Raw genomic sequence first — 24,727 nt, 5'->3', positions numbered from 1 at the left:
ACTATCTTTCTGTTTATAGATATCCTGGATTCTTCTATTCCCTTAATAGGACAGTGAAGAACAGTTGATGTTACATTTCCTTTCTTAGAGAAAACAGATGCAAAATAGGAATTTAAAAGTTCGGCCTTCTGAACATCCTGTCTTACCATTTCATCATTTTCATCCTGTAAAAATCCTATAGCATCTTTGACTTTTCTTTTACTTTTGACATATCCCCAAAATCCTTTATTATTGCTTTTGACATCTCTTGCAAGCCTCAATTCATTGTCAGCTTTACTAATCTGATTTGTGCCCTGCAGGTTCTGCAGACAGCATTATACTCTTCTTTAGATATGCCTCCCTCTTTCCATTTTATAAACATTTTTTTCTTCCTTTTTAGCATGTGCTTAAGTTCTGTGTTCATCCATCCTGGCTTCCTTAAATGCTTCCTATTCTTCCCTCTTTTAGGAATTGTTAACAATTGTGCTTTGAGAATTACATTTTTCAAGATTTCCCATCCTTCCTGGACATTTTTGTCTTTAAGGATATCCAGCCATTGGATCCCTCCAATTCTCTTTCTGAATCCCATAAAATCTGCCTTTCTGAAATCCAACCTTGACGTCTGAGTCTTCACAGGTCTTTCTCCTCTAGTTATCCAAAATTCTAAAATAGCACGGTCGCTACTTCCTAGGGTCCCAGCCACTTTTACCTCCTCAACCATTTCCTCCCTGTTTATAAGGATTAGATCCAAGGTAGCAGTTCCCCTTGTTTTCTCACCTACCTTTTGGAAGATAAAGTTGTCAGCAAGAGAGGATAAGAATTTCATTGACCTGTTAGTTTTGCCTGAGAGAGATTCCCAACAAATGTCTGGATAGTTGAAATCTCCCATGACAACTATGTCATATTTTTTGGAGAACTTGGCCATTTGATGCATAAAGAGTTCATCCATATCTTCAGCTTGCACAGGCGGCATATAGGGACTTCTTTTGATATTATTAGGTACAAATCATGCAGAGAGCCCAAAATTTTCCATTGACCCATTTTCCTTTTTGTAATGTTTAAAATGTAAAATATGAATATATATATATATACAGTTGTGCTCAAAAGTTTACATACCCCAGCAGCATTTTGCTTTCTTGGTCTTTTTTCAGAAAATATGAATGATAACACCAAACCTTTTTCTCCACTCATGGTTAGTGGTTGGGTGAAGCCATTTACTGTCATTTACATCTCTTTTTAAATCATAATGACAACCCAAAACATCCAAATGACCCTGATCAGAAGTTCACATTCCCTGGTAATTTTGGCCTGATAACATGCACAGAAGTTGACACAGATGGGTTTGAATGGCTACTAAAGGTAACATCCTCACCTGTGACCTGTTTGCTTGTAATCAGTGTGTGCATAAAAGCTGAGTGAGTTTCTGGGATCCAGACAGACTCTTGCATCTTTCATACAGCCATTAACGTTTCGGGATTGTGAGTCATGGGGAAAGCAAAATAATTGTCTACGGATCAACGGATCTACAGGTAAAGGTAGTTGAACTGTATAAGACAGGAAAAGGATACAAAAAGATATCCAATGAATTAATAATGCCAGTCAGCAGAGTTCAAACTGTGACTAACAATCAGGAGCTCTGTAAAAACAAAACCACGGTCAGGTAGACCAACAAAAATTTCATCCACAACTGCCAGGAAAATTTTTCAGGATGCAAAGAAAAACCCACAAATAACATCAGCTGAAATACTAGACTCTCTGAAAACTAGCGGTGTGGCTTTTTCAAGATGCACAATATGGTGGCACTTGAAGAAAAATGGGCTGCATGGTCGAGTCTCCAGAAGAAAGCCATTACTGCGCAAATGCCACAAAGTATCTCTCCCGTAATATGCAAAACAGCACAGAGACAAGTCTCAAAACTTTTGGAACAAGGTAATTTGGAGTGATGAGACCAAAATATAACTTTTTGGCCACAACCATAAATGTTACATTTGGAGAGAGGTCAACAAGGTCTGTGATGAAAGGAACACCATTCCTAATGTAAAGCATGGAGGTGGATCGCTGATGTTTTGGGGATGTGTGAGCTACAAAGATAAGGGAAACTTGGTCAAAGTTGAAGGAAAGATGAATGCAGCACATTATTAGCAAATACTGGAGGCAAATTTGCAATAATCAGCCTAGAAACTGCGTATGGGACGTACTTGGACATTCCAACATGATAATGATCCAAAACACAAGGCCAAGTCGTCCTTTCATTGGCTACAGCTGAACAAAGCGAGGGTTCTGGAGTGGCCATCTCAGTCTCCTGACCTCAATATGATTGAGTCATGCTGGGGAGATCTCAAGCACACAGTTCATGCTAGACAGCCCAGGAATTTACAGGAACTGGAGGCTTTTTGCCAAGAAGAGTGGGCAGCTTTACCAACTGAGAAAATAAAGAACCTCATCCACAACTACCACAAAAGACTTCAAGCTGTCATTGATGTTAGAAGGGGCAATACATGGTATTACGAAATGGGGTATGTAAACTTTTGATCAAGGTCATTTGGATGTTTTGGGTTGTCATTATGATTTTAAAAAGAGAAAACGCAGTAGTCTGACAATAAATGACTTCACCCAACCACTAACCATGAGTGGAGAAAAAGCTTTGGTGTTATCATTCATATTCTCTGAAAAAAAGGCCAAGAAAACAAAAATTCTGCCGGGATATGTAAACTTTTGAGCAGAATTGTATATTACTAAAATACAAAGGAAATGTGTCATCTGTAACTATAGGTCTTGTAGAGATAATTTCATCTTCAACTTGCTTAACTGTTCATGATAGCAATAATTTTGATCAGGGGTGCCCAAATTTTTACATATTGCTGTATATGGGTCATTGTTGTCCCATGTAAATATATGGTACATGATGAGTGAGGGCTTGGCGCATATTTTGTACCTTGTAGGTTACCACTAACTTTGAAGTTCTTGATCGTATTGCTTTATCTCTTACCTCCACAGGGGAAGAAACAGCATGGACAATGTGAACCAGACTCAAGTAACAATGTTTGTGTTTTCTGGACTGACCAATGATACAAAACTTGCTCTGCTCCTCTTTGCGTTCTTCCTTCTTATTTATATCATAACTGTGGTGGGTAATGTTGGTATAATGGTCATTATCCATAAGACACCGGCCCTCCACACTCCCATGTATTACTTCCTCAGTTACCTCTCGATGGTGGACCTCTTCTACTCCTCATCTGTGACTCCTAAGATGATTATAGACCTTATCTCCATAGAGAAGGTCATTACGTTCAATGATTGTGCCCTCCAGTTCTTAATCTTTTCCACTCTTGCCGGCACAGAAGTTGTTCTCCTCTCGAATATGTCCTATGACCGATATGCTGCTATCTGCCACCCTCTCCATTACGGGTTCATAATGACAAAGAAAAAATGCTCCTATCTGGTTGTCCTTGCATTTTTTCTTGGCATCTTGCAGTCAGCAGCACAAACCATCTGTGTATTCAGTCTCAACTACTGCGGCTCAAACTTCATCAACCATTTCTACTGTGACATCCTACCAGTTCTCACACTTTCCTGCTCGAAAACCTTCTCCTGTGACATGGTCACTGTGTTCCTCATAGGATCTTATAGTGTTGGTTCATTGACCACCATCGTGATCTCTTACATCTACATTCTTGTTTCCATTTTACGGATGAAGTCGGCTAAAGGCAGACAGAAAGCGTTCAGCACTTGCTCCTCACATCTCATTTGTTCCTCCATTTTCTATGTATCTGTGTTGCTCACTTACGTACGTCCCCATTCAGGTACTTTTAAGGAGGAAGACAAGGTGGTTTCCATTTTATATTCGGTGATAACCCCAATGGTGAATCCTCTTATATACAGTTTGAGAAACCAAGACGTGAAGAAGGTCATTGTAAGAGAAATGTATAGCTTCAGTCATTGGAAACTAAGACTTATGAAAGACTGAGCTAATATTTATGTGTCCTACAGAAAGGACAATAAATGAAATTCTTATTAAAGTTCTAAGATCTTTTCATGGAATGTATGTTTAGTTATAAGGCAGAAGTAAACAGTTTGGCATAGTAAGCTGAATCACATGCACTATACTCTGTTTTCAGCAGTTGTGCGTCATACATCTAGCATAGAATCATGGTGTTAGAGTTGGAAGGGACCACAAGGGTCAAAGTGTCTAGAGATGAGCAAACCTTTCAAGGTTCGGTTGAACAATTCGTCATACATATCTTGACCCCACTGAAATCAATGGGAGGCTAAACCAAACGCATAGAAAATACCTTCAGGAGGGGGGGCAAAAAGCTGCCAAAACCGCTCAAATTAGGGTCAGACACCAGGAAAAGTGGTATCAATTGACCAAGAGTACAAATATTAAAATTGCATGGATGCATGGGACAGGGCTTGGACCAACATTTCTAACTTAAACATTGATCAATAACAGATGGATGAGTGACAGGTGTAGGCCTGGTGCTCTGAGAGGTCTGCCAAATTCAGGCAACACACATGAAGGAAACCCAACCCAAGATTTCCAAAAATGCAACAGTTAGGAGATGAAGAGGATAATGATAATGGACAAACTAAGAAACCTTGAGTGTAACCATGCCACCAACACACCATGGACTTGAACCTCATAAAAGCGCCCGACACACGAGCGCCTTCTTGCTGCACTATCTTCACCATGATTCCCGCATTGTTAGGGTTAGAAATAGTGCTGACTACAGGGTTACCACTCTGTTAGATCTACGGTACAAGAGTAAATATAACCAGATGATTCTCTCCCTGGAAAGGGACGTGCGGATGCTGGAGTATCGAAACACACTTATAGACAATCTTAAGACAGAGTGGTTTTCCCCAAGACAGCAGTGAGGACCACAGAGTGCAACACAGTTCTAGACATTCAACCCAGGGAATGTCAAGGCATAATTGCAAAAACATTAGCGGCAGCAATAGTGTGGGTAGCATAATCAATTTCTGTGAGTTGTTTCACACATTTTTGTAGTACAAGTCTGACACGTTGCAAACGACTGGAGAGGATGGTGCAGACGTATCTGGAGCTTAATATTAATGCCATAACGGGGGAGGGGGGGTTTGGACCCTTTTGCATCTTGGTCTTAAAAAATGTTATAGTGACCCAAGCTCGCCTGTCTTGCCTTGGAGGTTTTGTTATGCCCGGCAGCCAGCGTTCTCTCAGCACGAGTCTTCAGCACTGCTGGTGGTGTCCTGACAGATAAGTGCATATGGCTGTCCCTGAAAGTGTGGACTGCCTAACTTTCAACAAGATGAACAAGTCACGGTCCTTCAATGACTTCTGCTCCTCAGTCGCAGACTGGACAGACTAAGCGAAGGTATAATTTTTTAGTGTCAGACATTGATCTCACATTATTGCAGTCTGTACCACCTTTGAGGCATCTTATCTGCTTGCTGTTGCTAGAGCTGCTGTTACAAACAATTTTTTGAAATATGGAGACTCCAAGTTGGGTCTCCATCTGGTGGGTTGCCTGTGGTTGGAAGGTGTGTCTGAGGCCTATTATACTGTTTCTACTCTGTGGAAATTGATGCCACTTTAGTGGTGTGACAATTGTTTTTTTGAATTGTGGAAATTCCAAGTTGGGTCCCCATCTGGTAGTTTGCCCATGTAAGTAGGTCTCCCAGACAGGCAGGCCTGCACTTACTTTCAGTCAACTACCTGTCTTACTTTCCTGTCAATATTAGGCTAGTTTCACATTAGCGTTTAAACGACACGCGCACGGCGCCGCTTAAGCCCCGCCCCGAGCCGGCTCCCTGCCCGCCCCATCCTGGATCACCGCCTACTTTGGCATTTGCACGCATGCGATCGGCGCACCCTATCTTTAGCATAGGGTGCGCAGATCATGCGCTGCCAGTGTGAAAGTAGCATGCTGCGCACTTTTGACGGTGCGCCGTGCGCGTGGAAATGCAGCATGTTGCATTTCCACGCGCACGGCGCACCGTCAAAAGTGCGCAGCACGCTACTTTCACACTGGCAGCGCATGATCTGCGCACCCTATGCTAAAGATAGGGTGCGCCGATCGCATGCGTGCAAATGCCAAAGTAGGCGGTGATCCCGGATGGGGCGGGCAGGGAGCCAGCTCGGGGCGGGGCTTAAGCGGCGCCGTGCGCGCGTCGTTTAAACGCTAATGTGAAACTAGCCTTACTCTATGAAACTGATGTTTGTGCCACCTGAGTGTGGCTGAAAAAAAAATTGGAGGTGTTGCATGAGTTATCAGGTCTTCCAGGTAAGAAGGCTTACACTGCTCCCGTAGACACCAGGTCCTCATTGAAACTTCAATTCCAAGCTGTAAATGCTGGGCCAGACCATGATACCTCATGCATGGCCTATTGCTGACTGCTGCTGTGTGTGGGTCAATTGATGCCACTTTTCATGGTGTCTGCCCCTAATTTTAGCTGTTTTGGAAACTTTTTGTCATCCCTTAAGGTGTTGTGATTATGGTGGGTTTGGCATCCCATTGAATCTAATGGAGTTCAGGTACGCTCGTCGAACGTCTAAACGTTTGGCAAATCAAACCTTGAAAGGTTCACTCATCTCTAGTAAACACCTTAAACATAAAAAAACAATTTGACAAAATTGCATTCTTTTGGTTGCATTAAGGCTAGTTTCACATTAGCGTTTTTTTGCGCAGCGCATCGGGCGCATAAAAAACGCAAAGAAAAACGCAAAACAAACACGCGTTTGTTTAACGTCATGCGCACGCTGATGCGTCAAAAAAACGCAGCATTGCTTGCGTTTTACATGCGTTTTTGCATGCATTTGCGTTTTTTATGCGCATGCGTTTTTAGGTGTGACATTTCACAATAGAAAAATCCTTGAACACCAATGGGTCACCAGTGGGCGTGTGTCATTGGAATGTTTTATAGACCCTGTACTGCTGAATTCATCAGATTTTGCTGCTGTTTCCGGTGTCAAGATGGACCTGCGTCTGGATAATTTCCGCTTCAAGTTGGATCTTGACATCGCGCTGTCTCAGGCGTATGCCTTTTGTTGCCAGCAAGAAAGGGAGAGGGAGAGACAGCAGAGACGGCAGCGGCGTCGGTTTTGGAGGCATCCAATAATTGAACTCCGGGAAAGCCGTGGAGCATATCACACGCTGTACAGCGAGCTACAGGAAAACCCGGAGAAATTTGCTGACTATACCCGGATGTCCCAGGAAAGCTTCCTGGACTTGCTGGGTATGGTTGAAGGAATCATCCGGAGACGGGACACTCAGCTCCGGCGTGCCATTCCTCCCGAAGAAAGGCTCCTTGTCACCTTACGGTATGTATGTTGTTATGTTTGCATAATTTTTTGGGCTTTTTCCATTTTTTTATTTGTTTTTTTTTGGCAAAAAATTTCGGTATTTTTTTGGCCATTGAATTTTAACATTATTTTTGGGAAATTGCTTTTTTGCATAATGGTTTTTCTTCTGTCATGTACTAATCCCAAGCCTTTATAAACTGTTTTTTTGCTATGTTGTATTAAAAAAACATGCAAAATAGTTAGGCCATGTACTTTTTATTTTCAGTGTTTTTAGTAATACCCTAGACAGAAATATAATTTTTTTTTCTTTTTATGTTTTGCAGGTTCCTGGCAACTGGAGAGTCTTTCATCCCTGCATTTCCAGTACCGGCTGGGAATCTCAACTTTATCCGGGATTGTTGCCGACACCTGCAGGGCTCTGTGGGATGTTCTGTGTCCGGAGATTCTGCCATTGCCCACTGCCGAAAAGTGGCTTCAAATATCGGACAAATTCTGGGCAGTCTGCAATTTCCCGAACTGCCTAGGAGCGGTGGACGGGAAGCACATCCGCATCACAAAACCTGCAAGAAGTGGCTCCGAGTACTACAACTACAAGAAGTACTTTTCCACAGTACTAATGGCCATTGCGGATGCAGACTGCCGGTTTGTGGCGGTGGACATAGGGGCATTCGGATGGGGCAACGATTCCCAGACTTTTAAGAACTCTGATATGGGCCGGAGGTTGTACGGCAACCATTTCAATTTTCCACTGGCACGGCCTCTTCCCCAAACCCAAACTCCACCACTGCCATTTGTAGTGGTTGGGGATGAGGCATTTCAGATGTGCCAAAACCTGCTGAAGCCGTACTCCAGCCGTGACTTGGACCACCCCAAGAAAATTTTCAACTACAGGCTTACGAGGGCACGCAGGACTGTAGAGTGCGCCTTTGGCATTCTAGTGTCCAGATGGCGAATTCTTAGCACCGCCATCAATCTCAAAATGGAAACAGTGGATGAGGTGGTGAAGGCGTGCGTGGTTCTGCACAATTTTGTTATGGCAAAGGAGCGGCCGAACTTTGACATGGATGAACCTGCTGCCAACCCTTTGCCAGATTTTACTCAGCACCCTCTTCGGTCATCAGTCGAAGTTGCCCAAATGAGGGACCAATTTGCGGACTTCTTTTTATCCGATGTGGGTCGTGTAGCATGGCAGGATCAAATGGTTTAATAGTTTTGTTGTTTGGTAAAAATAAAATACATGTTTTTTTATACCTGTACCCAGTGTACTGTGTCTTAATACACTCCACTACTCACCTGCCCAGGTTAAAGGAAAGAAAGGGAAACCACCATAAAAAAAAATAAAATATATATATATACAGTTTTCCCTCCAGTTTCTCCATTTTCCTTCAGCCTGCATTCAGCAAGCATCTCATATCTCTTCTCCCATTGTGATTGCATCGCTGGTATGTATTCATGCTTGCTGTAGCTAATTCCTGTCCTATATTAGCCTGGTTAATTAGTCCTGCCCCTGGTCAGCTATTAATGTATAATATGTATTCCTGATGTACCCTGTACTGACTGATTGTATATATATTATGTTTTGTGTTGTGAGTTCATTTTCCCCTCCGTATATATACAGTGGGGAAAAAAAGTATTTAGTCAGTCAGCAATAGTGCAAGTTCCACCACTTAAAAAGATGAGAGGCGTCTGTAATTTACATCATAGGTAGACCTCAACTATGGGAGACAAACTGAGAAAAAAAAATCCAGAAAATCACATTGTCTGTTTTTTTTTCATTTTATTTGCATATTATGGTGGAAAATAAGTATTTGGTCAGAAACAAAATTTCATCTCAATACTTTGTGATTTATCCTTTGTTGGCAATGACAGAGGTCAAACGTTTTCTGCAAGTCTTCACAAGGTTGCCACACACTGTTGTTGGTATGTTGGCCCATTCCTCCATGCAGATCTCCTCTAGAGCAGTGATGTTTTTGGCTTTTCGCTTGGCAACACGGACTTTCAACTCCCTCCAAAGGTTTTCTATAGGGTTGAGATCTGGAGACTGGCTAGGCCACTCCAGGACCTTGAAATGCTTCTTACGAAGCCACTCCTTCGTTGCCCTGGCGGTGTGCTTTGGATCATTGTCATGTTGAAAGACCCAGCCACGTTTCATCTTCAATGCCCTTGCTGATGGAAGGAGGTTTTCACTCAAAATCTCACGATACATGGCCCCATTCATTCTTTCATGTACCCGGATCAGTCGTCCTGGCCCCTTTGCAGTGAAACAGCCCCAAAGCATGATGTTTCCACCACCATGCTTTACAGTTGGTATGGTGTTTGATGGATGCAACTCAGTATTCTTTTTCCTCCAAACACGACAAGTTGTGTTTCTACCAAACAGTTTCAGTTTGGTTTCATCAGACCATAGGACATTCTCCCAAAACTCCTCTGGATCATCCAAATGCTCTCTAGCAAACTTCGGACGGGCCCGGACATGTACAGGCTTAAGCAGTGGGACACGTCTGGCACTGCAGGATCTGAGTCCATGGTGGCGTAGTGTGTTACTTATGGTAGGCCTTGTTACATTGGTCCCAGCTCTCTGCAGTTCATTCACTAGGTCCCCCCGCGTGGTTCTGGGATTTTTGCTCACCGTTCTTGTGATCATTCTGACCCCACGGGGTGGGATTTTGCGTGGAGCACCAGATCGAGGGAGATTATCAGTGGTCTTGTATGTCTTCCATTTTCTAATTATTGTTCCCACAGTTGATTTCTTCACTCCAAGCTGGTTGGCTATTGCAGATTCAGTCTTCCCAGCCTGGTGCAGGGCTACAATTTTGTTTCTGGTGTCCTTTGACAGCTCTTTGGTCTTCACCATAGTGGAGTTTGGAGTCAGACTGTTTGAGGGTGTGCACAGGTGTCTTTTTATACTGATAACAAGTTTAAACAGGTGTCATTACTACAGGTAATGAGTGGAGGAAAGAGGAGACTCTTAAAGAAGAAGTTACAGGTCTGTGAGAGCCAGAAATCTTGATTGCTTGTTTCTGACCAAATACTTATTTTCCACCATAATATGCAAATAAAATGAAAAAAAAACAGACAATGTGATTTTCTGGATTTTTTTTTCTCAGTTTGTCTCCCATAGTTGAGGTCTACCTATGATGTAAATTACAGACGCCTCTCATCTTTTTAAGTGGTGGAACTTGCACTATTGCTGACTGACTAAATACTTTTTTTCCCCACTGTATATATACGGAGGGGAAAATGAACTCACAACACAAAACATAATATATATACAATCAGTCAGTACAGGGTACATCAGGAATACATATACATTAATAGCTGACCAGGGGCAGGACTAATTAACCAGGCTAATATAGGACAGGAATTAGCTACAGCAAGCATGAATACATACCAGCGATGCAATCACAATGGGAGAAGAGATATGAGATGCTTGCTGAATGCAGGCTGAAGGAAAATGGAGAAACTGGAGGGAAAGTACCATAATCCTTTGTAATGGTTACCATAATGCACTGCAAAGCTTACCAGAATGCACTGCAAAAGGAGGGAAAAGATTCAAACATAAAAGTGAAAGTAACAAGATAAGAGGAGACTGTGATTATGACTCTGGCCACTAGAGGGAGCCGAAACACTGAAAACAATAGAATCTATGTAAATTACAGCAAATAATTAACAGGCAAATAATCAGAGATTATAAATTGAATGTCAGAGACAGAACACTCCCTGTCTGGCATCAACGGATGTCACTATCCTTCTTTTCAGAAGACAACAATAGGACCAGTTCAGTTACCGGTCTGAAGAATGTCTTAAGTTCATTCCCTTTGGCAATCCTCAGTTCAACTTTGCAGACATTGCCATCCTTACTTGGGAATGTTGTGGTCACTAGACCAAGTGGCCACTGGTTTTGGTGGACTTGACAGTCTTTCACAAGAACGAGGTTACCAATGCCCAGATTAGGCCTAGTAGATTGCCACTTTGTCCGTGGCTGCAGGGTAGACAAATATTTTTTGCGCCACCTGTCCCAGAAAGGGTTTGCAAGACTTTGTACCTGTCTCCATTGGCGCTTGTAGAGGTCCTTAGCATTGAATCCTCCTGGAGGGGCACTGGACAGTCTCATTTTCTGGGTGAGGAGAGTAGCTGGAGTCAATAAAAAGGGTTCCTCGTTGTCGATGAATTGGTCGAGTTTTCTCAATGCGCTGCTCGCTGGTATTGGAGCTTTGTTAATGAGACATTGGATTTCCACAGAGTAGGTTTCTCTCTGAACAGTGGAGATGATGTGGTTTCTGGAAGATTCCAAGTTGGAGGTAACATTGGTGTTTTTTACAGAGATGCCAACCTTTACATTTTTCTGTGTCACAAGCTCTGATGATCTTGAATGAGCAAGCTATATGAGTCAGGCAAGTAATGGCTCAAGTAAGTGACTTCCAACTTGAAAATTTGTCAAATCTGTCAGATCCAAGCTGGATAGCAGATGTCATTGTATGGAGTGTAGACACTTGAGGGCGAATTTCAGCATTTGAGTCCTCTCCGACTAGTTCAAAGGTGTCTGGAAAACTTTCCCCAGTGTACAATAGTTTTGGTCCTGAGAGCCATGTTGTGCTTCCTAGTTGACTTGCATCCACTGCTCTTGTGAGCTGCAGGAATTTGGTCAGTGGGAATGTAATGCTACTGTTTCGGATTAACTGATCTCCTAATTCAAAGCACTCTGTTGTTGACATAAACGTATATTTGTCTAGTTTCATTGTGGATGTATCCCAGGACTACTTTGCTGTCTGAGTAGAACTTGGCCTGTGTCAGGTCGATATCTATCCCGGACACGGTGAACTCTGCTAGCTTAAAATATGTGAGCCCGTAACCTGTGCCAATGGTCCCCACGCTTACGGGTCCCTACACTAAACTAAATAGCAAAGGGCTCACATATTTTGGCCAAAATATCAACTAATACCTCGCTATTTTTGTATTTTCTGCACTATATTTTTGGGGATGCAGCAAAGTCCAGACACGTCTGGTCTCGCATGAGGGATGTTCACAAGGCTATGCATTAAGAGTGTGCTGGCCAGCCCGCCTATTCGAAAAGTAGGGGCATGATTAATAGGCTGTGAACCAGACACTGTGCGGTACCTTTGTGTGAACAATGCCCTATGCGGGCCTCTGTTGTGCAATTGTGTACTGGGCAGTCACCCCCTCCAGGATTGGGTAGGTGGAGAGTGGCTGTTGATCTGGTATTTTGCACCTGTGTTGCTGACATCTTGCTATATGGGCTGGCTGCACCCTGTAGTGCATTTGCTTCAAGATCTGGGCAGGTAAGTGTTGCTGCCTTTTTGTCTGCTGTTTCAAAGTGGAAACTCCATACTTGACATACTGCTTTGGCTATGCAGCTCAGGGTTTTGCATAGCTTCTAGTGATTCTGCTTTGGCTAGGGCTGTGGCAGCTTCTCTTTTTGCTGCTTGGATTTCTATGGCGACATCCACGCTGCCTTCTCTAACTGCACCTTTCTCTCTTGGTCATCTGGGCATGTTTTCTCTAATTTAAGCTGCATCTCTTCTTCAGCTTATCTTGCTCACATTATGGCAGCTTCAGCATATGCGCGGGCAATGGTGACCGCGCTGCTGATGGATGTAATCTTTGAGGAGATGGAAGTAACAGATTTTGTCCTGTGTGATTTGTGGGACATGGTGTCTTGGGGGAATGCTTGGCTGTGCAGAGATTGCTGCAGCTGTATTAAGTCTCTGTGTAGCTGGTGACTTGAATTGGCTGCAGTTTCACTAGTTCCTGCAAATTGGATGGCTGTCTTTTCACTGAATTCCCACTAGCTGGATGGCTGCCATTTCACTGTTCTGTCCTCACTGAATGAAGCAGATGTATTGCAGCTTATACAGACAGCTAAACCACTATACCAGGGTTCAATAAGGAGATTGTGGTTGAATCTGTGCTTTTATTGAACGTGATGGTATATTGGCGCGGTGAAACTGAAAACAATCATAATATACATAATCAGTACAGGGTACAACAGATATACACATTATACATGACCTACATTGTGAATGAAAATCTACACACTAACACACTAGTAGCTGACCGGGGAGCAGGACTGATTAAACCAGGCTGAAATTAGGGCAGGAATTAGCTATAAAGAACATAAACACCTACCAGCAATGCAACTGCAAGGGGAAAGCAATGGGAGAGATCCTTCTCAGATACATGCTGATGGAAAATGTAGGAAAGTGGAGGGAAAGCTACAATAATGCTTTGCAAAAGAAGGGAGGAGATTCAGACATTAAGAATGGAAAAACAACACGATAAGACTGTGATTATGACTCTGGCCACTAGAGGGAGCCCAAACACTGCAAACAAATAGAGTCTATGAAAAATGTAAGTTTCTCTATATTCTTATTAGTGAATTACTGTGAATATTAACAAACAGATAATCAAGGATTACAAATTAGATGTTGGAGACAGAACACCTACTGTATGATGTTAGTAACAGAAGAATTTTGTTTTTAGTGTGGATGAGGCCTGTACTAAATGACAAGGTATCCCACATGCTGATTCACATTTATCAAGTGAAAAAATAAGATTTAGAATTCTATACTCGTGCTTGGAAAATGCTCCTTATTGTAAAGAAAATGTTCATCAAGTTGTGTACCCGCTATCTCTTGCATATAATCCCCTCAAGCTATCCTTGAGTAAAAAGTTTATTTTTTGACTGGTGGTCTCCCTCATTGAACTGTCAAATACCTGATCCTGGCCAACCCAAATCATCAGTTACATGCAGCCTGTACGGGCGTGGCGCCCCTACACAACCAGACAGGACCTCCACCTTCATGTAACATGCCGAGGGCGTCAGATGTGTATGTTGCCCACAGGGCCTCGCGCCACGTTACAGTAAGGCAGTGTTCCAAGATGACTGATGACTGTTGCCTGAAGCTTCAGCTTGAACAATGGGTCTAAAGCCGGTGATACTTGACCACAGATTCTGCATTTGTACAGAGGAATGAGTCTTGTGAAATTTGAATTCGCCAGCTTTGACAAACTTTTCCAAAAATTTGATTAGCCGCAAATTGATTGCCCGCAATCTACAAGTACTGCAAAGCCTCCAATTACACTGAAAACACGAAAGCCACACTCAGAGGTCTCCTACGATTGTATTTAACACTTTTAAAGCTCTTTAATGCAAGCACAGGTTTTAAAGTGGTCGGAGCATGTACAGTAAATCTATAGATAAATGGATGGTATCTATCACTGCTGTGCTGTCAAACACTATCTGCACAGTTTCCTTAGTATTTAAGGGGATTTTTCCCTTGTCTCTATGGCTAAGCTGTGAACGGTGACGTCCTCTCACTGAATATGATGTCATTGGAATCACTGAAACTTGGTGGGACAATACGCATGATTGGAATACAAGGCTAGAAGGATACAACTTATTTGCAAGAAACAGACTTGATAAACGAGGAGGAGGTGTCGCATTGTATGTTAGAAACGCGTATATCTGCACAGAGATCCAAGCTTCAGAGACTGGGAGTTCTGTGGAAACTGTTTGGGTAAGAATACAAGGACAGAACAATGGAAAGGACACCATTGTAGGCATTTACTACAGGCCGCCGGTGCAAGCTGAAGATATGGATGAACTCTTTATGCATCAAATGGCCGAGTTCACCAAAAAATATGACATAGTTGTCATGGGAGATTTCAACTATCCAGACATTTGTTGGGAATCTCTCTCAGGCAAAACTAACAGGTCAAGGAAATTCTTATCCTCTCTTGCTGACAACTTTATCTTCCAAAAGGTAGGGGAGAAAACAAGGGGATCTGCTACCTTGAATCTAATCCTTATAAATAGGGAGGAAATGGTTGAGGAGGTAAAAGTGGCTGGGACCCTAGGAGGTAGCGACCATGCTATTTTAGAATTTTGGATAACTAGAGGAGGAAGACCTGTGAAGACTCAGACTTCAAGGTTAGATTTCAGAAAGGCAGATTTTAAGGGATTCAGAAAGAGAATTGGAGGGATCCAATGGCTGGATATCCTTAAGGACAAAAATGTCCAGGAAGGATGGGAAATCTTGAAAAATGAAATTCTCAAAGCACAATTGTTAACAATTCCGAAAAGAGGGAAGAATAGAAAGCATTTAAGGAAACCAGGATGGATGAAGACAGAACTTAAGCACATGCTAAAAAGGAAGAAAAAAATGTTTATAAAATGGAAGGAGGGAGGCATATCTAAAGAAGAATATAATGCTGTCTGCAGAACCTGCAGGGCACAAATCAGATTATCTAAAGCTGACAATGAATTGATGCTTGCAAGAGACATCAAAAGCAATAATAAAGGATTTTGGGGATATGTCAAAAGTAAAAGAAAAGTCAAAGATGCTATAGTATTTTTACAGGATGAATATGATGAAATGGTAAGACAGGATGTTGAGAAGGCCGAACTTTTAAATTCCTATTTTGCATCTGTTTTCTCTCAGAAAGGAAATGTAACATCAACTGTTCTTTACTGTCCTATTAAGGGAATAGAATAATCCAGGATATCTATAAACAGAAAGATAGTGAGGAAACACTTAGCTGTCATGATCTGAATTTGATCTGACAGTTTTAAAAGCACAGAGTGAACTTTTTTTCCTTTTGGCAAGTTGCCAAAGTGACTTGACTGTCCCCGGTGGTGGTTAGTGGTATCACACTTTAGGTTTAATGCATACATAATTATGAATCAGGTGTGGGGCTCTATAAATGAGTCTCAGGGTGTGTAATCACGGCTGGTGATATTCATTCATTCATTCATTGATTCTGAGTTGGTGAGAACCTGGTGGAAGGATGGAGCTGAGGAGGAGTCCTGCGCAGCTTAGCCAGGGGGGACATGTGTCAGCTATGGTGTCTGGACGAAGGGCTGGCATGGCGTGGTGGGGTCGCAGTGATGGTGTCGGCAGGAAGTGTCTGCATGGACTGGTGGAGTGGCGACTATGGAGAGTGGCACTCACCATGTGGGACTTGGCTGCTGAGCTGGACTCAAGCATGCTTGCCTTCGTGGCAGAAGCTGAACTCATCTTTGGGACTCTGTTACTAAGCAGCAGCAACTGGTGGTGGACTCTGCTCCAAGGCTGCACTATGGTGATGGATCCGGGTGGAGGAGAAGACGCACGCAGGTGGAGGGCTCTGTTGCAGGAGCATAAGCACAGAGCATAAAGCTAAGTGGTGTTTCCCCTGTATTGTCTTCTTTCCTCATGTGTGTTGTTAGTGCAGTGGTGGGATTAGTTTCCGCACCGACCAATTCCCTAGAGAGGGTTTAGGGTCAGGGCGAGCAAGGGCTTTGAGGTACGCGTGCGGCGCCCGGTGCGGAACCGGCATAGGGAACGTTAGGAGTGCAGGGACACTGGCTCAGGGGAGCTCAGGAGGTCTCCACTTCCCTATTCCCTATCGCAGGGTCCACCATTGTTAATGTTTCCCAGGTTCCCCCTTATTGTTTAAATTTGCCGTAATGGAGGCGGGGTTTCCAGAATTTATATTAACGTGTAATACCTAAATTCGCCAGGTGGAGGCGGTGTATCCATCTGCACGTTTTATTATTTAAATTCGCCCCACTGGAGGCGCTGTATCCAGGGTCACGTGTGTTATGGGTTCGCCTTGCGGAAACATCTGCGTCCAGACACTCGTGACCATGACATTAGCTAACCTAAATTAATTCAAGTCTCCAGGTCCAGATGAATTACACCTTAGCGTACTGAAGGAGATAGCAGAAGAAATTTTTGAACCCCTCTCCATAATCATTGAAAATTGGTGGAGAACAGAAGTCCCAGAAGACTGGAGAAGAGCAAATGTTGTTCCTATCTTCAAAAAGGGGAAGAAGTTGGACCCAGGCAACTATAGGCCGGTGAGTCTGACTTCTATACCAGGAAAGATCTTTGAACAAATTATTAAACAACATGTATGTCAGTACCTGGATAAGAATGAAGTGATTAAACAGAGTGAGCATGGGGTTGTAACTAATAAATCATGTCAGACTAACTTAATTTCTTTCTATGACAGAGTCACTGATTGGGTGGATCAGGGAAATTCTGTAGATATAGTATATCTTGACTTCAGCAAAGCATTTGACGAAGTATCTCACACAATCCTTATTGAAAAAATGACTAAGTATGGAATGGACAAGGCAACTGTTAGGTGGATTCATAACTGGCTTAGTGATCGGACCCAAAGAGTGGTCGTAAATGGTTGCACATCCAGTTGGAAGAATGTTTCAAGTGGGGTACCACAGGGCTCTGCCCTGGGTCCTGTATTGTTCAACATCTTTATCAATGATTTAGATGAAGGAATTGAGGGTAAACTGATTAAATTTGCTGATGACACAAAGCTAGGAGGGATAGCTAAAACTAGAGAAGAGAGAGAGAGGATTCAGACAGATATAAATAAACTGGAGCAGTGGGCAGCAACTAACAGAATGGTTTTTAACAGGGAAAAATGCAAAGTACTACATCTGGGCAATAAAAATGAAAAAAGCATATACAGAATGGGAGGAATAGGGCTAAGCAACAGCACATGTGAAAAAGACTTGGGTATACTAATAGATCACAGACTGAATATGAGTCAACAGTGTGATGCAGCAGCTAAAAAGGCAAATGCAATTCTAGGATGTATTAACAGAAGCATACAGTCTAGATCACGTGAAGTCATTATATTGCCCTCTACTCCTCTTTGGTCAGACCTCATCTGGAATACTGTGTCCAGTTTTGGGCACCATATTTTAAAAAAGACATCAACAAACTGGAGCAAGTTCAGAAAAGAGCAACCAGAATGGTGACCGGTCTGCAAACCCTGTCTTATGAGGAAAGGTTGCAGGATTTGGGAATGTTTAGCTTGCAGAAGAGAAGACTGAGAGGAGACTTAACAGCTGTCTACAAATATCTAAAGGGCTGTCACATTGTAGAAGGATCAACTTTATTCTCATTTGCACAAGGAAAGACTAGAAGCAATGGGATGAAACTGAATGGGAGGAGACACAGATTAGATATTAGAAAAAACTTTTTGACAGTTAGAGTGATCAATGAGTGGAACAAGCTGCCACGAGAGGTGGTGAGTTCTCCTTCAATAGAAGTCATCAAACAGAGGCTGGACAGACATCTGTCTGGGATGATTTAACGAATCCTGCTTTGAGCAGAGGGTTGGACCAGATGGCCCAGGAGGTCCCTTCCAACTCTACGATGCTATGATTCTATTCTATGATTCTATGATTCTATCCAGATTCACTACAAAATAGCTGCTGCTTTTACTGCCTCCTCTTCTATACAGGCTATGATAGTCCCTGATTTCCTGTGATGTGATAACTGAATGGTTGAGAGGTCTGCATGGTGGCGCTTGAGTTATGAGAGCCATCGCTAGCTAAGGCAATATTCAGCAATGTATGAAACTGTAGGAATGTGTGCCGACTGTGGGGTGGTCCCTTTTTCGCCACGAACAGACTGGAGACAGAAACCGGTGTACATTCAACAGGTCGTCTTTATTGGCCAACCTCCCAACGACCACAGCAGCACGACAGCTTCCGTACACACAGGCCCGGGTACCTTTCACCTTCTTCTCTTCCCTAAATTGACATCCCTCACAGTTCTATCACTGTGGCTGCCCTAGGCCTACCACCACAGTGCTTCGCCTGTCCGAGTCCATCCGTCTGGTAGCCCCTGGCTTCCTCTGTCCTGCGGCTCTCCTGTCAGGGCCACCCCTCTGACTGTCTCTCCTTCCAGTCCCTTCCGGAGCTCTTCCTCTTTCAGTTGCTTCCTCTTTCAGTCTTCTCCTCCGCTGCACTCCCCCTGGACTGGCTTCTTTCTGGAACTCTCTCTCCCTTTTTATTCCCCTCCCTGGGAATTCCCCTCTTGAGTCCCTGTAACTCCGACCACCATGACTATACGGTTTCTTTAGCATTAGCTGCTAAGTCCTTTCCCTGCTGTTTTCAATGGGTCACCGAGGAGGAGAGCAGGCTCAGGCTTAGCCACAGAAAACCAGAGAGGTTGGTATCTAAGCGGATTGCAGACCCCTGATCCTATCCACACAACTAGCAGCAGCTGTGGAGCATACCTACAATGATCCTAGATGCCTCGGCACAGCCGGAGAGCTAACTAAGCCTAAAGCAAGAAAAGGGAAATCTAAACTGCCCCAGAGCAGACTCCAAAGGAATAGATAGCCCCCAAACATATATTGTCGGTGAGACAAGATGAAAACACAAACACAGACAGGAAAATAGACTGAGCAAATGATGGGGCCCACACTGACTAGACAGGACAGGAAAGGAAAGACACTGTCTGCAATCACGCAAAAAAACCCTGCAAAAAGTCCAACACGTCTGATGCAAAAAACACTGAAGTAACACGACTTTGCCCCCACTATATCAGCACTCTGGTTTATTCTGAAAGCAGAGCAAAAAGAGACCAATCTAACAGGGGATAAAACAAACTGGCACAAGCAGTAACATATGGGCGGTGATTCAGCACAGCCCCAGCCAGAGCTAGCGGACCCGCACAAAGCAGAGATAGACAAAACCAGATCAAATGCAAACAGAATAGCAAATAAACCACTTAGCTGAACATGTAGGGACAGAGCTGGATAAATCAGACCTCAGGAGGAACAGGGAGCAAATCACCAGCAGGGACAGAGGGAGTCGGCTGTCTTAAATCCCAATCTGAAACCCCAGATCTCCACTCGTCATCATCATTATCAGGTGGCAAGCCACTGTCAATCAGATCAGCTGCATTACCTCCAGTAACCACCAGAGGGAGCCCAGAAAGAGAACTCTCAACCCCTCTGTCGATCTGACCAGCTCTACCACCTTCAGTAATAGCCAGAAGGAGGCCAGAAAGCGAATTCACAACACGCTGCCTTCTTTTGTCTCCCACTAGTGGCCAAACCTCAGTACTGCACCGTCTCCTTCTCCTGCTATTCTTTGTCTCCCCCTAGTGGCCAAAACCCAATCCTGCACCATCTCTTCCTAATTCAAGCTGTTTCCCTATATGTATACACCAGTCCACGTCAAGTATATTTACTGCACATCTTCCAGTCGCTGTTCCTCTTCAGACAGGTCCATAGGTCAGTCCACTTCCCTACAAAACAGCGCTGGGCATTTTTTTTGTCAGTTCACGCAAATTGAGTGACAAATTGTTGGAATTTTCTGGGTTTCGTGAATTTCATCAAGTTTGATACAAATTTGAATTGCATTGAATTGATTTAGTCTTCTGTACGCAGTGGGAGTTAGGTTTGGTGACACCTTATAGGATGCTCCAGGAGAGTCTGTGACCACTACATCTCTACCGGTATACGGAATAATCTGACTACTGACGTGGCCGGTGTTCATAGCAGATGAGCATTTCTGCTACACATAGTAGGGCTGAAGCTGAAGCCCTGCTTTGTGTACCATGAATGATCAGGAGCTTCTAGTCTCTTACACCATATACGGTATGCTGAGGCATCGTGGACATTCCTAAGGCTGTAATTCCATTGATGAGCTTAAAAGGGGTTGGATACAGTCTTAGGAAACCTCAGAGTGTTACACGCATCTTTTCTATGTAAATGGAGACTTTGCATTATTTGCGATTTACAACAAATTCAGCGAAAAAAATGTATTTTGTAAATGTATTGAACCTGACTAATTTGAATTTCCAAAGATTCCTCATCTATAACTAAACAGTGCAATCAGCAGAACCATTATACAGTCCGTCCTAATACAGCAATTTAATTCTTCAGTGATTTCATCCCTTCTCTTCACTCGGGGACCATTAGCAATAATGCACAGAGGTAATACGGTCTATTATAAAAAGCTCTGGATTTGCTGCACAGCCACTGGGGGCAGAGGAGCGATGCGGATCTCTCATACCGGACGGATGTACATCAGGCAGGTGAGAGAATCAGCCACATCGGTTCAGACACAAACATCTTTTAATACAACTGTTAGTTGTAGATTCAACGCTTTGTAAAATAATTTTCAAACTTTTGGATACTTGAATCCAGATCATCCGCACCAGATAATACCAGTGACCCCACTCTTCCAGATCCCGCAGCAATCTGTTTCTGGCCATACTCGGGATCTGGGACACTCAGCCCTTTGGTTTGCTTTTATAGCGTAGCTGCTATTCGGGGAAACGAGGCAGAGGCAAGGCCAGTCACACTAGCCAAGTCAGTAACCGGAGGGTCAGAGCAAGGAACAGAATCAGAAGGAAATTCCCTGCTGGGAACATGTCAGAGTATTGCACAACTTTTATGGACTGACAATAAAGTGTACAAAAACAAAGATAAAATTGACTTCACGGGACAAAACTTTAAGAAAAATTATTTCCTGTATAATGTCTTGTATATAAGGCAAGATTATAAAGAAAAAAAAAATGCCTTCTCAACCCCTTAATAGTCAAGACATTGCTCACCGTATTTCCCCCTTGCCTATGACTACAGTAGATAGAATCATACAATCCTAGAATGTCAGAGTTGGAAGGGACCTCTAGGGTTCTCGTGTTCAACCCCCGGCTCAATGCAGGAGTCACTAAACCATCTCAGACAGATGTCTGTCCAGCCTCTGTGTGAAGACTTCCATGGAAGGAGAACTCACCACCTCTCGTGGCCACCTTCATTCTCAAAAGTTTTTTCTAATATCTAATCTGATGAGGCCTGAGCAAGCAGGAGCAGAGGAGATAATTACGTTACGTGATCTAGACTCTATGCTTCACTTATTACATCCTATACCTGTGTTTTCCTTTTTTGCTGCTGCATTACACTTTTAGCTCATGTGCAATCTGTGATCTATTACTGTACCCAAGTCTTTTTCACATGTGCTGTTGCTTAGTTCTATTCCTCCCATTCTATAGATGTGACTTTTGTTTTTCATGCCCAGATGTAGAATCTTGCATTTCTCCCTGTTAAATATCATTCTATCAGTCGCTGCCCATTGTTCAAGCTTATCTAGATCTTTCTGAATCCTTTGTCATCTCTAAGAATAGCTATCCCTCTTAGCTTTGCATCGTCTGCAAATTTGCTTAGTTTACCCTAAGTTCCCTTATCTAAATAATTTATAAAAATATTGAACAACATTGGGGCCAGGACAGAGCCTGGTGATACATCACTTCAAACAGTCTTCAAATTGGATGTGCAATCATTTATTAACACTCTTTGAGTGCGATCACTGATTTATTTAAAAATCCTAAAGCATCTTTGACTTTTCTTTTTCTTTTGACGTACCCCCAAATCTTTTTTTGCTGCTTTTGGCCTCCCTTGCAAGCCTCACTTCATTACTGGCTTTAGCTCTTCTAAACCTTGCTCTGCATTCTCTGCAGACAGCATTCCATTCTTTAGATATGCCCCCTCTTTCCATTTGATATACATTTCTTTTTTCCTCTTTAACAAGGGATTAAGTTCTGTATTCATCCATCCTAGTCTCTTTAACCCCTTCACCCCCAAGGGTGGTTTGCACGTTCATGACCGGGCCAATTTTTACAATTCTGACCACTGTCCCTTTATGAGGTTATAACTCTGGAACGCTTCAACGGATCTAGGCGATTCTGAGATTGTTTTCTCGTGACATATAGTACTTCACTTTAGTGGTAAAAAATTTTCGCTATAACTTGCATTTATTTATGAAAAAAACAGAAATATGGCAAAAATTTTGAAAATTTTGCAATTTTCAAACTTTGAATTTGTATGCCCTTAAAACAGAGAAATATGTGACACAAAATAGTTACTAAATAACATTTCCCACATGTCTACTTTACATCAGCACAATTTGGGAAACAACATTTTTTTTTGTTAGGAAGTTATAAGGGTTAAAATTTGACAAGCGATTTCTAATTTTTACAACAAAACTTACAAAACCATTTTTTTTAGGGACCACCTCACATTTGAAGTCACTTTGAGGGGTCTATATGGCAGAAAATACCCAAAAGTGACACCATTCTAAAAACTGCACCCCTGAAGCTACTCAAAACTACATTCAAGAAGATTATTAACCCTTCAGGTGCTTCACAGGAGCAGAAGCAACGTGGAAGGAAAAAATGAACATTTAACTTTTTAGTCACAAAAATAAGATTTTAGCAACAATTTTTTTATTTTCCCAAGGGTAACAGGAGAAATTGGACCCCAAAAGTTGTTGTCAAATTTGTCCTGAGTATGCTGATACCCAATATATGGGGGGGAACCACTGTTTGGGCACAAGGCAGGGCTCAGAAGGGAAGGAGCCCCGTTTGACTTTTTCAACCTAAAATTGGCTGGAATTGAGATCGGACGCCATGTCGCGTTTGACGAGTGTCTGATGTGCCTAAACAGTGGAAACCCCCCACAAGTGACCCCATTTTGGAAACTAGACCCCCTAAGGAACTTATCTAGATGTGTGGTGACCACTTTGAACCCCCAAGGGCTTCACAGAAGTTTATAACACCCAGGCGTGAAAATAAAAAATCATATTTTTTCCACAAACATGATCATTTAGTCCCCAATATTTTGTTTTCCCAAGGGTAACAGGAGAAATTGGACCCCAAAGGTTGTTGTCAAATTTTTCCTGAGTACGCTGATACCCAATATGTGGGGGGGAACCACTGTTTAGGCACATGGCAGGGCTCAGAAGGGAAGGAGCCCCGTTTGACTTTTTCAACCTAAAATTGGCTGGAATTGAGATCGGACGCCATGTCACGTTTGACGAGCGTCTGATGTGCCTAAACAGTGGAAACCCCCCACAAGTGACCCCATTTTGGAAACTACACCCCCTAAGGAACTTATCTAGATGTGTGGTGACCACTTTGAACCCCCAAGGGCTTCACAGAAGTTTATAACACCCGGGCGTGAAAATAAAAAATCATATTTTTTCCACAAACATGATCATTTAGTCCCCAATATTTTGTTTTCCCAAGGGTAACAGGAGAAATTGGACCCCAAAGGTTGTTGTCAAATTTATCCTGAGTACGCTGATACCCAATATGTGGGGGGGAACCACTGTTTAGGCACATGGCAGGGCTCAGAAGGGAAGGAGCCCCGTTTGACTTTTTCAACCTAAAATTGGCTGGAATTGAGATCGGACGCCATGTCACGTTTGACGAGCGTCTGATGTGCCTAAACAGTGGAAACCCCCCACAAGTGACCCCATTTTGGAAACTAGACCCCCTAAGGAACTTATCTAGATGTGTGGTGAGCACTTTGAACCCCCAAGGGCTTCACAGAAGTTTATAACACCCGGGCGTGAAAATAAAAAATCATATTTTTTCCACAAACATGATCATTTAGTCCCCAATATTTTGTTTTCCCAAGGGTAACAGGAGAAATTGGACCCCAAAGGTTCTTGTCAAATTTGTCCTGAGTATGCTGATACCCAATATGTGGGGGGGAACCACTGTTTAGGCACATGGCAGGGCTCAGAAGGGAAGGAGCCCCGTTTGACTTTTTCAACCTAAAATTGGCTGGAATTGAGATCGGACGCCATGTCACGTTTGACGAGCGTCTGATGTGCCTAAACAGTGG

The 24,727-nt window shown here is 43.0% G+C and overlaps 1 protein-coding gene across 1 annotated transcript; it reads left to right on the top strand.

Moving 5' to 3' along the window:
• Nucleotides 1-2,986: 2,986 nt before the first annotated feature.
• Nucleotides 2,987-3,946, top strand: LOC141050174 (olfactory receptor 5AR1-like). Its single transcript, XM_073547006.1, has one exon. The coding sequence runs from the start codon at nucleotides 2,990-2,992 to the stop codon at nucleotides 3,944-3,946; it is 957 nt and encodes a 318-aa protein (XP_073403107.1). The 5' UTR covers nucleotides 2,987-2,989.
• Nucleotides 3,947-24,727: the final 20,781 nt, after the last annotated feature.

Source organism: Dendrobates tinctorius, unplaced genomic scaffold, assembly GCF_039654945.1.
Source record: "Dendrobates tinctorius isolate UK_male_01 unplaced genomic scaffold, ASM3965494v1 ptg000151l, whole genome shotgun sequence".
NCBI classification, from domain to species: domain Eukaryota; kingdom Metazoa; phylum Chordata; class Amphibia; order Anura; family Dendrobatidae; genus Dendrobates; species Dendrobates tinctorius.
This window is presented reverse-complemented; position numbering and strand designations above follow the sequence as displayed.

Excerpts from the sequence above, each read along its gene's own strand:
- LOC141050174 (XM_073547006.1), top strand. The coding sequence starts at position 2,990 with ATGGACAATGTGAACCAGACTCAAGTAACAATGTTTGTGTTTTCTGGA.